This window comes from Rhinolophus ferrumequinum, chromosome 12 (assembly GCF_004115265.2).
Source record: "Rhinolophus ferrumequinum isolate MPI-CBG mRhiFer1 chromosome 12, mRhiFer1_v1.p, whole genome shotgun sequence".
In the NCBI taxonomy this organism is placed as follows: domain Eukaryota; kingdom Metazoa; phylum Chordata; class Mammalia; order Chiroptera; family Rhinolophidae; genus Rhinolophus; species Rhinolophus ferrumequinum.
In genome coordinates, this window is record NC_046295.1 from 31,407,855 (window position 1) to 31,420,711 (window position 12,857).

At 33.8% G+C, this 12,857-nt stretch overlaps 1 protein-coding gene across 3 annotated transcripts in view; it reads right to left on the reverse strand.

The window, feature by feature from the left end:
• Nucleotides 1–12,857, reverse strand: part of JAK2 (Janus kinase 2) — a 99,871-nt gene that overhangs the window by 34,926 nt on the left and 52,088 nt on the right. For all 3 annotated transcript variants that reach the window (XM_033122946.1, XM_033122945.1, XM_033122944.1), the window contains exons 6-8: nt 9,418–9,563; nt 2,018–2,339; nt 1,151–1,270 (exon numbers count right to left, since the gene is read on the reverse strand). In XM_033122946.1, coding sequence (XP_032978837.1) covers nt 1,151–1,270; nt 2,018–2,339; nt 9,418–9,563 — 588 coding nt within the window. The remainder of the gene's footprint in view (nt 1–1,150; nt 1,271–2,017; nt 2,340–9,417; nt 9,564–12,857) is intronic.

A 12,857-nucleotide genomic window follows, 5' to 3' on the forward strand; every position in this document is an offset into this window, starting at 1 on the left:
GGCCCTGTCACTTAACACTGTGACCTTGGAAAGTTATTTAATCACTCTGTATTACAGGCTTAAAATAAGGCCAAGTCCAAAGAATATCCCATAAAGAAGTTCTTTACGTTACTACAGGATGTTCACATTAGCATCACTAAACTCTTTATAGAATACACATGTATATTTCTGGTATTTATAGAGTAAATATTTCTTCAATAAATTCCACATTGGGGTTGATAATTATTAATTATCCTTTCATTGATCCATGAAATACCTATTAAGTTCTTACTAAACTAGGCCCTAGAGCACTGCGCAAGGTGTGCTCACAAAACACACAAAAACATATGATCCTTACCTTCTAGAAGCTCATAGTCTAGTAGGGAGTAGGTGCACACTGTTAATAATATCTTTAAGAATAGGAAAGCGTGCTGACTAAAATGAGTTGCAAGTTAGTTATAATTTTGATAATACACATATAAACCTAAAATGGCCACAGAGGTACATACAGATACTTAAGTTAAATGAACAAATAGTATTAATTAATATGATGTTTAAACCAGGAAGTCAAGAAATATCTGAGTTAAAAAGAAAACAGAGCCAAATAAGAAATTTAAGAGCAGAATACAAGGAATTCATTTCTTTCCTTTCAATTAAAAGAAGTGGGATTTCTGAAGCTATTTAAAGAAAAATGGTTAAATCTTTTAGAGTCAATCATGCCTTACAGCTTGGGTAGAGCTGACCTGGGATTGGTTTACATTTTGTTACATAAATTCCTGATAGTATTGTTTTGGTTTCTTTCTTTCCTTTAACTAGGCAGTCTGACTGGTATGTACATCTCTATTGTAAAAAAAGGTTATAGTCAGGAATGAGTACTACAACAGGAAACACAGGCCAGAGTGGCAAGAAAAAGTAACTGGTGCTTTGTTGATCATAAAAATGAGTGAAAAACATACGAATGTACAAGAAACTCTGGGAAGATAGTGTTGGTAGTGATACAAAAAGCTAGATGTAATAAAAAAGCTGACTAAACTGATATTTATGTTTAGAGCTATATTTAAAACTATAATCAAAATTCCTACAAGAAAATCACTTCAGTATTAAGATTCTCAAATACTTATTTCTAACAACTGAACAACAAAACTATGATTTAGTCATAAAGCAAACTTACCAGGTTTTTACCATCTTGCTTATGAATAGTTACAATTCTGCTTTCATTTGAGCCTTCTTGGTTTGCCTGCTTAATACTGACATCAATAATATCAGGAAAATCACAGTATAACTGTAAATCCTATAATTAAGAGCATTTGAAGTTAAAAACCGGGAGAATCTATGGAGTCATTTTAAAACAAGACTTCATAACAGATTCTTTAAAATAAAAAAGTACTGATAGCAGTAGCTAAGCATTAAATAGGATTCTCTCCCCTAATGATCTAACCCTAAGATTATACTATATCCTGCTTTGACTTAAAAATGAGAGCATTAAGTGCAATCAACATTACTAGGAACCATTGCCAGAAAATTGAAAGTTCTAACCACCAAAGAATGAAGATGGAAAAATTTAAATCTCTAGTAACAATCTAAGAACAACACAGACACGAACAAATTTAAAACTTATAATGCAAACTTAAGACAAACTAAATTATTTAACAGGTATACATCATCATAAAAGCAATCAAAATTAATCTTTTCTAGGTAATTACATTTTTTAATTGTCACTCCTGTATCAGTAATAGTAAAAGAAAAAAGGAGACAAAACTACCTAAAAATCACTGTTAGAATTCATACCTTTTCTGAAACTATAAGAACACCAATACTAATTATTTTGTCAGAAAGAATTAAATACAAAATCATTTAAGAACAATCAGAAAAGAACTACAAATATGACCTTGATGGCTTCACACCATTAAAAACTTAACACTTCTATCAATAGGAGAATAAAAATACAAGACCATGTTTCAAATAACTAAAATTACTTTGCTTCTATTGCCATTTTATTTAAATTAACAAAGAATGAGAACATATCATTAAGGATTACCTGTTCTGTCAGTGTCTCACTTTCTTTATGTTTCCCTCTTGACCACTGAATTCCACCGTTTCCAGTTATTATAATGGTTGCAAAAATCTCCTCACCTGAAGAACCTCTTCCCGGTTCTTTTACTTCAAATTGCTCTGTGTAGAAGGCAGACTGAAGAGTTTCCAGATTTATAAGATACTTAAGTTTCAAGTTTCTGGCAGTGGCTTTGCAATGGCTGAATTGCTCAATAAATCTGCGAAATCTGTACCTTATTCGCTTCCTTGTCAAAATATGATACTCTTGGATCTTTGCACGAACACATTTTGGTAAGAATGTCTTGTAGCTAGGGATGAAGAGCACACACAGAAAAACAAACCAAATTGGAATACAATTCTAAAACAAAATTAAAAGAGAAGTGACTATGTTTCTCTGTGATATGTAAGTGCAACAGCACACAGTGGAGAAATGTGACATTCACCATCCACACAGAATAAAACCTTAAGGTTTCGTTTAATGATGTGAACACATATACAAATTCTCTCTGAGTTAACATGTTTAGAATAGCAGATGTTAATTTATTTCCCCTAATGAAATGAAAAGTTAGTCTAATTAATAATGGAATCTAAAAATTTGTTTTCTCTGATTATCTTACATACCTTTATTTATTTATTTTTTTTTGGCACTGTGTTGTAAATATTTCCTATGATCCTGTACACAAGTATTTATCTAAATTCTGGAAATTGTTACATTGTGTTGAATGCTACTGTTGTTCCTTATGCAAACATACTTCTTTTGCATACATTATTTTCTTAGGCCAGGTTCAATAACTCCTAATAATGCTTCTGCAATCGAAACAATTCCATTTGGAAATGTTCTGACTCTTTTGTACTTCTATCTCTATGTGAAATATCCTAAAAAAGGTAGGTAATTTATTTCCCTCCTTCTCAAATATCTGACAAATGAAAAACATTTTATTTCTAAAGGTACCACTCTATTAAATTTCCAAGCCTTCACGTATGCCAAACCTCTTCCCATCACCCATCTCCTATCTGGTTAGCTCTTACTCATTCTACAAGTCTCAGCTCAAGCATCATCAAAGGAAACCTTTCTGGACTTCTATAACTACATTAGATGCTCCCCGTTTTGTCTGACAGTATTCTGTGCACCACTCCACAATATCATTTATCATACTATATGGTATTTGAGTATTTACAGCCAATGCTGGAGCTGGCTCCTGCTGAGAGCTTATTATCACATTTTAAGAATTACTTTGAGCTGATTGTTAAATAGCCCTCATTAAAATTTAAGTTATATAAACCTACAAATAAATATATTGTATTAAAAACATAGGTATTAAGTACTCAAAACATATCACTTCCTAATTATTTTACATTTAACAAGGCTTATTTTATATTTTATTAACTACACTTTTGAGGTTATGTAAGTCTATCATATGTGAATGGTGGAAAGGGTTTGCTACTGTTCATCTCTTCCCCATTCTGCATTCAGTGACGTCAGGTTGATACCTCGAAACTGGCCATGAAGAGAGTATTTATCCCATGGGTATCAACAAAGATTACAAACAAATCAGATCTTCTCCATCCCCCAGTCCCCCAAACTGAAGGAACTCTCTGTTTTGCGCTCAAGTAGCCAGAGCTGTTGGAGAGTCATTTGACAAGGTAGATGTGTTGCATTATAAATTTATAATCACCAATTTCAAATAGGCTTTCCTCTCTACCATCACTTTTATAATATTTCTCTGTTCAACTAATGTTCCCAAGTCCCACAATTATGTCAAACCTCCAATTTCCTCAAACTTCCTATCCTTCTTCAGCCTCAAACCTCAGCTACATTCCTCCTCACTTTTCAGCAAATGACTTCATCTTCATCTCTTTCTCTAAAAAAAGCTTCTTTAAGCAGAGCTCCTTTAATATCCTGCTAGCAAACCTATATACATCTGCACTCATTCTCTCCTCTTTCCCTCCTGCTATAATAAATGAGGTATAAACCTGCCAGTTAAAGTTAGTTCTTTGACATGTGCTAACACACATCTGCCCTCTGAAGACGTACTCTACTTATTATGTTTCTTCTATCCATATGTTTTAAAAATACTAATGGTCTTCTCATCTTAAATGTGAAATCTCTTTATCCTGTATCTCCCTCTAGCTACAGCCTATCAGGCCTCTTTTTGAAAGAGTTTATACAGCCATTTTCATTTTCTTGCCTTTCATTTACTCTTCAACTCACTCCAATCCGGCTTACGCTCCATCATTCCATAGAAACTACTCTTGCTAAAATCAGGAAAATCTTCCATGTTGCTAAAACCGAAATCCCGTGTTTGTTTTTCTTGTAATTTTTCAGAAGCATCCAACACTGTTGATCATTTTCTCCTTGAAACTCTCTCTCCTTAGCTTTCCTGATTTTATTCCCATTTCTTTGGCTGCTCCTTCTCAATCTTCTTTACAGGTTCATTCCTCTTTACCTGGTGACTAAATGTTGAACATCCTCAAGATTTAACTATGGGCTCTCTTCTTATCCACACGTATTCTCTTTCTGTCTAGATACTCTATATGCAAACAACTCTGATATGGCTCTCTCTAGCCCAGACCTCTAAGCTCCAGACCCTTATCTTCCAGTCCAGTCAATCTACCCATTTCACTTGGATGTCCCGAAAGCTCCTCAGTGTGTCAAACCAAACTCATGAATCCCCCTGACATCCTCCCGAGATCCTCTTACAACATTCCCTGAGTAACCAGCACCACTTCTACAAGCTCCAGAAACCCAGGAATCACCCTTTACACCACCTTCTCCCTCAACCCCCATTTTTCAACCCATCACCATGTTCCCTTGATTTTACCTGTTACATAGTTCTCTCACTTGCCCATTTTTCTCATTACTAACCCACTCAACTGCATCTCCTGGAGGCACCACTGCACTGGCCTTACTCTCTCTGATCAAACCGCATTTCCATTTACTCTTACCACCCTCTGATTTGTTATCTACACCGGAGTCATGGGGATCTTTGAAAAACACAAATCTAATCACTTCACTTTGCTTAATACCCTTGCATGGTTTCGCAGTGTTCTTAGCCTTGTCAACTTGACTAAGGTTCTACCTGGTCTAGCTCTTGCCTCATCTATTGACTGTTGAGCGCTAGCCATACTGACTCTCTTCAGTCTTCCTATGCTCCCTTCTGCTACAAGGCCTTTGCCATCAATCTCTACTCTCCATCATTCACCTCTCTCCACCCATTAAATTCTACTTATTTTTGATCCCTTTTACAAAATATATGGTGACGGAAGGAGAACTGACTCTAGATGGTGAACATACAATGTGATATATAGATGATGTATTACAGAATTGTACACCTGAAACCTATGTAACTTTACTAACAGTTGTCACCCCAATGAACTTTAATTTAAAAATAAATAAATAAATAAATAATTTTTCGGATCTCAAAAGTCACACTCTGTTCCTTTTCACAACAATTATATATGTGTAACTAAACAATAAAATTTAATAAAAGTCTGGATAGCATATAGGAGAGCCTCAGTAAGTTTAGGAAAAACACTGAAGACTCAAAAATACAAACAGAATGCAAATGATTCCTCCTTGATCTACTTCTGTCAAAAACATTAGTTACCAAGTGCATTACTAAATTTGGAATGCAATTTACATAAACACCAATGGCTATTTGATTTATTAATAAGGCTTTGGAAAACTTATTTGAAGATAAAAAGAGGAGTTTAAGCCATACAACAGGGCTTTCCATTTTGATTCCTAGAATAAAGGACCAGACATCCATCCTTTGGGAATACCATAGGAGTGTGTGGTCTTTGAATGTGGTGAATACACTTCATTGTCATGTTGTCAGAACCAGACCTGTTAGAAACACTACAATTTTTCAAAAGACACAAGTTGTTAACTCTTAAAGCATAAAAACATTTGTCCTAATGCTTTTTGTACATTAAGTATTTAAAGAATCCTAAAATTAAGGTTCTAAAAGGCTCTGAAATTGAGCCTTTCCTTAGAAACTATACTATATTTTGTACTGTAAAGTGAAATCTTCAACTTATTATTGCAATTGGAGTGGGTCACTGGGAGATCTAGTATTTGCTTAGTTGTTTAGAAAGGGAGTCTAGTGATACGAGGTTATGGAGCTCAGCTGCCAGTGTCCTTGGCCCCGGCCTCGTGTTTGCAAATTCAGCAGTCTCCTTTAAACTTTCCATTCTCCAGTTGTCCTCTTCCCACCCCTTAGCAAATTTAGGATTTTAAGGACCAGATGAAGAATGAAAACAGAAAAATCCTATTCATTTCCTTCACTTTTTGAACTCCAACACCAAAGCTATAGTAGCCAATTAGGAGAATGGAATACAAAGGAGTGAGTACCTAATACATACACAAGCACAAACACATATATGCAGGTGCATATACAAACATGGAGGCACGAACTCACAGACATAGACACACTGAGACACAATATACACACACACAGACACAAAGAGATGCAACTCACATTTTTTTTTTTTTTTTTTTTTTTTACTCTGGGAAGGAATATGTATTTAGTTATACTAATCAGAGATCCACACCCTACTGGGTAGTTCTGGGAACAAAGCAGTTTATTTAATTTTGCCAAAAACTAATCATTCTGTTTTCCCATCAGTCCTGAGTATTTTAACACTGAGTAGAGCTTGACTATTTCTCAGAAATGAGCACTAAATGAGAATTCAGGAAACAGTGAGTTAAATTATATTAAGAAGGCAAGCAAGCAGGCATGTTTTAGTTCAGAAGAGGCATACATTATTCATCTAATACCAAAATATCATGGTATAAGAGACAAAAGAAAAAATAGATAAATTAGACTACTTCAAAATTTGAACTCTTGTTCTGCAAATGATACTTGCAAGAAAGTGAAAAAACAATCCACAGAATAGGAAAAATATTTGCAAGTCATATAAATGATAACTTGTATCCAGAATATGTAAGAGCCCTTACAACTCAACAATAAAAAAATATTGAATTGTACACTTTAAATGGGTGAACTGTGTGGTATGTGAATTATATCTCAATAAAGCTGTTTTAAAATATCATGGAACCTTATAATGAATATCAGTATGTGTAAAATTTTAAAAGTAAAATAAAAAAAATAATGCAGCATTTTGCAGATGCACTTATATTCTGGTTGAGAGAACCAGAGAAACACAATTACTCAACATTCACTGGATTTAGGACACTAGACTAAATAATGTAGGGAGAAGAATAGAGGACATGATTCCTGACCTCAAAGAAACCGCAAGCTACACAAAAAGACTGTGCCAAGACTTTGGACAATACCATGATTCCAAAACAGAAGTGTTCCGCCATAGCATAAGCTAGAGATGGCTTCACATTTATAAAGTGAATCTTCAGTAGTTCAAAGCTTCTCAGTTCTTCAACTGTGTTCCCCTCAATTCCTTCAGTTTCTATTAATGATATGTAAGATACTCCTCCCTTGACTCTGTTGTCCTATGGTCTGGCATAGAGCAGGTATTCAATAAATAGATAATAAATGAGTGAATTAATGAACAAATAAATGAATTACTATCCTGAGGAGTGTCTGTCTGCCTTTTAGTAAAGATCAAAACCTTAGTGGAAACATAAATGTTTTTGTTTTAACTTTGGGCTTTCGAATCTTCTAGATTCCTTAGTGAGTTCCTGAAATCAAAGCCCCCACACCTTTAGGTTATGGTTTAACAGACATCTGAAAACAAAACAAGAATACTTAAAACCAAAGAGGGAAACAGAAATCGATACCCTGCAAATCGCGTATGAACTATTTTGAAGGTACTCAGGAAAGGAGTGATTGAAGTCAATTATTGAGAGGAGTTCAAGGGATAAAGGGAGTCTTAACTAGATTCATGACATCTTCAAGCTTTTCATTTGGTAAGTATGTAATATATAAAACACATATTTAGACTTCGAACTTAAAAAGGTATTCTTATATATATTCATATTCATGTATACCTTTAAAAAGAAGTTTTACAAACATTTAAAGCTGGGCTACAGCTTTAAAAATGTTTCAAAAATTATATTTGGCACGATTGTCAAAATTCAACTCCAGAAGAATAATTTGGAGAATGTGGAGTGTGTGGATCTGTACAAGAATCTGCGGAACCAGTCATAAGATGAATAAGGTCTGTGGATCTAATATATCTAATATGGTGACTATAACTTATAACACTGTAATGTATAACTGAAATTTGCTAAAGAGACTAGAACTTAAATGTTCTCACCAAAAAAAAAAAAAAGACAACAAAAGAAGATAAATATGTAAGGTGATGGATGTGCTAATAAACTAAACTACAAAGGGGAAATCCTTTATACATATATCAAATAACCATGATGTACACTTAAAATATTCTGCAATTTTATATGTCAATTTTACCTCAATAGAGCTAAAATTAAAAATAAATCTCCTGGAGCACTTGTAAAAACTCATATTTGTGGACTTTACCTCAGATTTACTGAATCCAAATTTTTGGGTTAGGGCCCCAAAATCTTTCATTTTAGCAGGTGACACTAATTCAAGAAAATATGGACACTCTTAGAGATGTTCAGAATTATTTATACAGACAGTTTGAGAATCTGCTGGCAGAAATTATTCCTCCAGGTAGTCTTTTCTGTCCTCTGACATTACCTAGCCTTCTCAGAATAAATGAATCAAATAATGAATATGGATTAAACACCTATGGTATTGTCCTATAGTACACCAACTCTTTCAATAATTTCTTTCAGTTGTAAGATAAATAAATACTACTCAGGATGTAATGTACAATACGATGACGATAGTTTATACTGCTGTATGATATATATGAAAGTTGTTAAGACAGTAGATCCTAAGAGTTCTTATCACAAGGAAAAAATATTTTTCTTTCTTTTTTCCTACTATCTATGTGATGATTGATGTTAACAAAATTTATTGGGGTAATCATTTCATGATATATGTAAGTCAAATCATTATGCTGTACACCTTACACTTACACAGTGGTGGATGTCAATTATATCTCAAACTGTCCATCAGAAATTACTTCATCTTCAATGAATACATGAAATATCAAATTTTCCATGAACCCTTCCCTGATTACCCCAACTGGATATAATCCTGAAGTACCTGTTTGTGGCCCTCAGTATATAGTATCTTACATTATAATTGTCTGTTTACATATTTAACTTCTTTGTTTGGTTTAAACATGGAAGAAAAGAAAAAAATCATTTCTTTTATTTCACAAAGTATGTGCTGTGCACCAGGAAGAAAAGTTACCCATATGAATTTCAGTTATTACAAAATCAAAAAGTATAGGCAAACATAGAAAATACAAATACATTACATAAAAGCTCCAACAGTTCCCATTTATGTATATGGATTTGCATAGGAAAATTACCTGATAGAGCTGTAGATGTCCAGTGGGGTTTGATCCTTTTCTTTGGCTATTCTCATCATATCTAACACTGCCATCCCAAGACATTCTTCCTGTGTTTCATGAGTCACAGGTACTTTTATCCACCCATGCAAAAAATCATGACGCCACTAAAGGAAAAAATATTTAGAAGGAAACAGCTCATAAGTTTCACTATCACATTTTAATCTACTACAGTATTTTAACCTATAATGCGATTTCCAGAACATATGTACTTAAAAAGAACATGAAGTCCTTCGATTTTCAATCATTTTGCCATAAAATTTTAGTGAAGGTTCTTTTGCAAATGGAAACTGATTGAAATTGGGTTCCCAACTAGAGAGTACATATGATATCAACCTATTTCACCACTTATATCTTCAAATTGTATCTTCTACATCAAAACTACCTAAATTAAAAGATATTAATTAAATATGTACTGAGTTCCAAATACATTCAAAACCTTATACTAAGGACTGTATTGGATACAAAGAAATATAAGATGTGGTCTCAGCCCTCAAAGAGACTGAAATCTAGTAGAGAAGTGAAACAACATAAACAGAAAATTATAATGCCAGATATTGTACAGTGAGGGCCAGACAACAGATACTTCAGGATTACATCCAGTTGGGGTAATCAGGGAAGGGTTCGTGGAAAATTTGGTATTTCATGTATTCTTTGAAGATGAAGTACTCTTTAACGGACACAAAACAGGATGAGGAAATAAAAGGAATAACAAGAACAAAGCACAAGGCATGTTCAGAGATTCAAACTAGTTTTGTTGGGGCAGACAATTTATGAAAAAATAGTGTGGATTAAAATTTGTAAAAGTAAGTTGGGGTCAGACTGCAGGAATCCTTGAATGACTTGATCCTAGAAGCAATAGAGAACCATTTTCTTAAAGCATCATTTTCTTAAAGAATCTTTTCTTAAAGCAGCAATGATAGAAGTGCTTCAAGAATATCAAGTGTATTCAGAGATATTCTTTAAGAGGCTGCTGTAATTATTCAGATATGAGATAAAAAGGACCTGATGTAGGAAACAGAAGACATTAAAAGAGTCTAAAACATTGATAACTTCGTAATTACACATAAAGAATGAAGGAAAGGGAAAAACAGAAGTTCCAAGATTTTGATCTGGATGATTTAGGGATACAGATAAAATCAGATCAAACATGTAATGGGAGAAAGAAAAGGGTAGGACATAAACAGCACCAATATTCTTAATAAGACAAATTAATAATAATAATAAATGATAAGCAGCAATCTTCTTTATAAGAAAGGTAAGAGCTGTAATAGCTGGAATACCATTATTTAACCAAGGTTTTAAACTGGTTAAGAGAAATATAGGCCCTTCTTGTATATTATTTGTATGTATTTCCCTTCTTTTGATGTGATAACTTATGAAATTAAAGTTTTACATAAATTCTTTAAAGTAATTTTATTAAAAGAAATAAACATGCATGTAAATTTGTTAACTTTCTATTAACTAATTATAAAATATTTTAGTATAAGAAAATAAACTATATTACTTAAAAGGCACAAACAATGAAATAACCATTATTACCAAAACAAAGACCTAAATGTTGGTAATGAAAAATTAATTCCAGGAAGGAGCTGGATTTCTTTTTGCTCAATTTCAAACAGTTACTTCACCATTTTTTTGAAAATGGGGAAGTAAGTTATTCTGATTAACAGGAGCTCCTGATAACTGATAGCCAGGTAGATTGTTTTTAATAGTTTGCTCTTGGTTCCATATACTATATTGGACTAGTGGAAAATAAATTTTGTTCATGAAGATATTCTGTGGACCTCATGCCCAGAAGAAAACAAAAATATGAAAATCAGTGAAAGCAGCACTAAGAACATAATATATATCCATTAGAGAAAAGTTACAAATGTAATACAGTCCCAAATACCAAAACATGTTAGAGTAGTACCTCAGTTTTCGAACGTCTCTATTGACGAACATTTTGGTTTACAAACACCATAAATTTTATGGATCTATGGTATCATTAGATAGTAAAATTCATGCCAAATTTGCAGTGTTAGGGGTTGATTTTAAAGGTCTGGAACAGATTAATCCATTTTGCATTACTTTCTATGGGGAAACCATGCCTCGGTTTTCGAACATTTCAGAACTCGAACAGTCTTCCAGAACAGATTACGTTCAAAAAGCCAGGTACCACTGTATTTTAAATTAGCTTTACTTAACCATCACAGAATGTATCAATAAATTTTCATGTAATTAAAACTGTAGAAAAAGGTTTTCATCTGGGTAGCCGACAATATTTGAACCAAGAATTTGTATCTGCATTCAGCCAGAAAAATAAGAAAACAGTTATAATCACAAAATAAGAAATTAGCCAAAGAAAGAACATATGGTAAATATCCATTTTTTTGGCTGAATATATATGAATTAATTAAATGATGTTCACATGGCAGCAGTTTGTTTATTTCCCGAGTGGCTATATTTGGTGATATAAAAACAATCCTGAGAAAAAATGAATTTAAAAAGGGCAGCTTACTTTTTGCTTTTTATTTCCTTACCTGTTCCAAATATACCTTTCTACAGTACTGTCTTAAAAACTCTAAAGACAGTTTAGTGGCTGGACTATTTTTTTAGTTATTTTCAAATGTCAACATATTCTTACTCTTCAGAATGTCATTTGTCCAATTTGTTTTATTTTGTCATTGGACAAATTTGTTTTATTTAGCCTCTAATATGCATACAGTCTAACCTAGTATCAGTACACTCGGAGAATAAGTTTATTACAACCTTTTGTTTTTATTTTCTGGGCACAGATTTATAGAAGTAGAAACATTAAGAAATACAAAAATGCACGTGGTACTGTCCAGACACCATTTACGATTCCATTACAAAATTATTTTTCTGGGCCGGCCCGGTAGCTCAGGTGGTTGGAGCACCGCAAGGTCACTGGTTCGATTTCCACATGGGCCAGTGAGCTGTGCCCTCTACAACTAAGATTGTGAACAACAGCTCTCCCTGGAGCTGGGCTGCCGTGAGCAGCCAGAGGTTGGCGTGAGATGTGGGCTGCTGCTGCGGGGGGAGCGCAAGGCTCATAATACCAGCCTGAGCCAGGGAGCTGTGTCCTATACAACTAGACTGAGAAACAATGGCTTGAACTGGAGTGGGCAGGGTAGAGGTGAAAGAAAGGGGGAAAATATTTATTTTTTCTGTCCTAAATATGAAAATCCCTCCTAGAAAGACAAAATTGGAAATCACCCATAATTTTTCTAGACCAAAAACATATCATAATATTAGTATCAGGGTAAAGTAACTGAATGATTAGTTTAGGAAAACTTGCCTTATTAATGGGACTTTAATTAGCACGCCACCAAAATAGATCAGCTCTGCAGCATAGATGAAATGATACAATCATAAAAGCAGCAGAAAGTCATAAC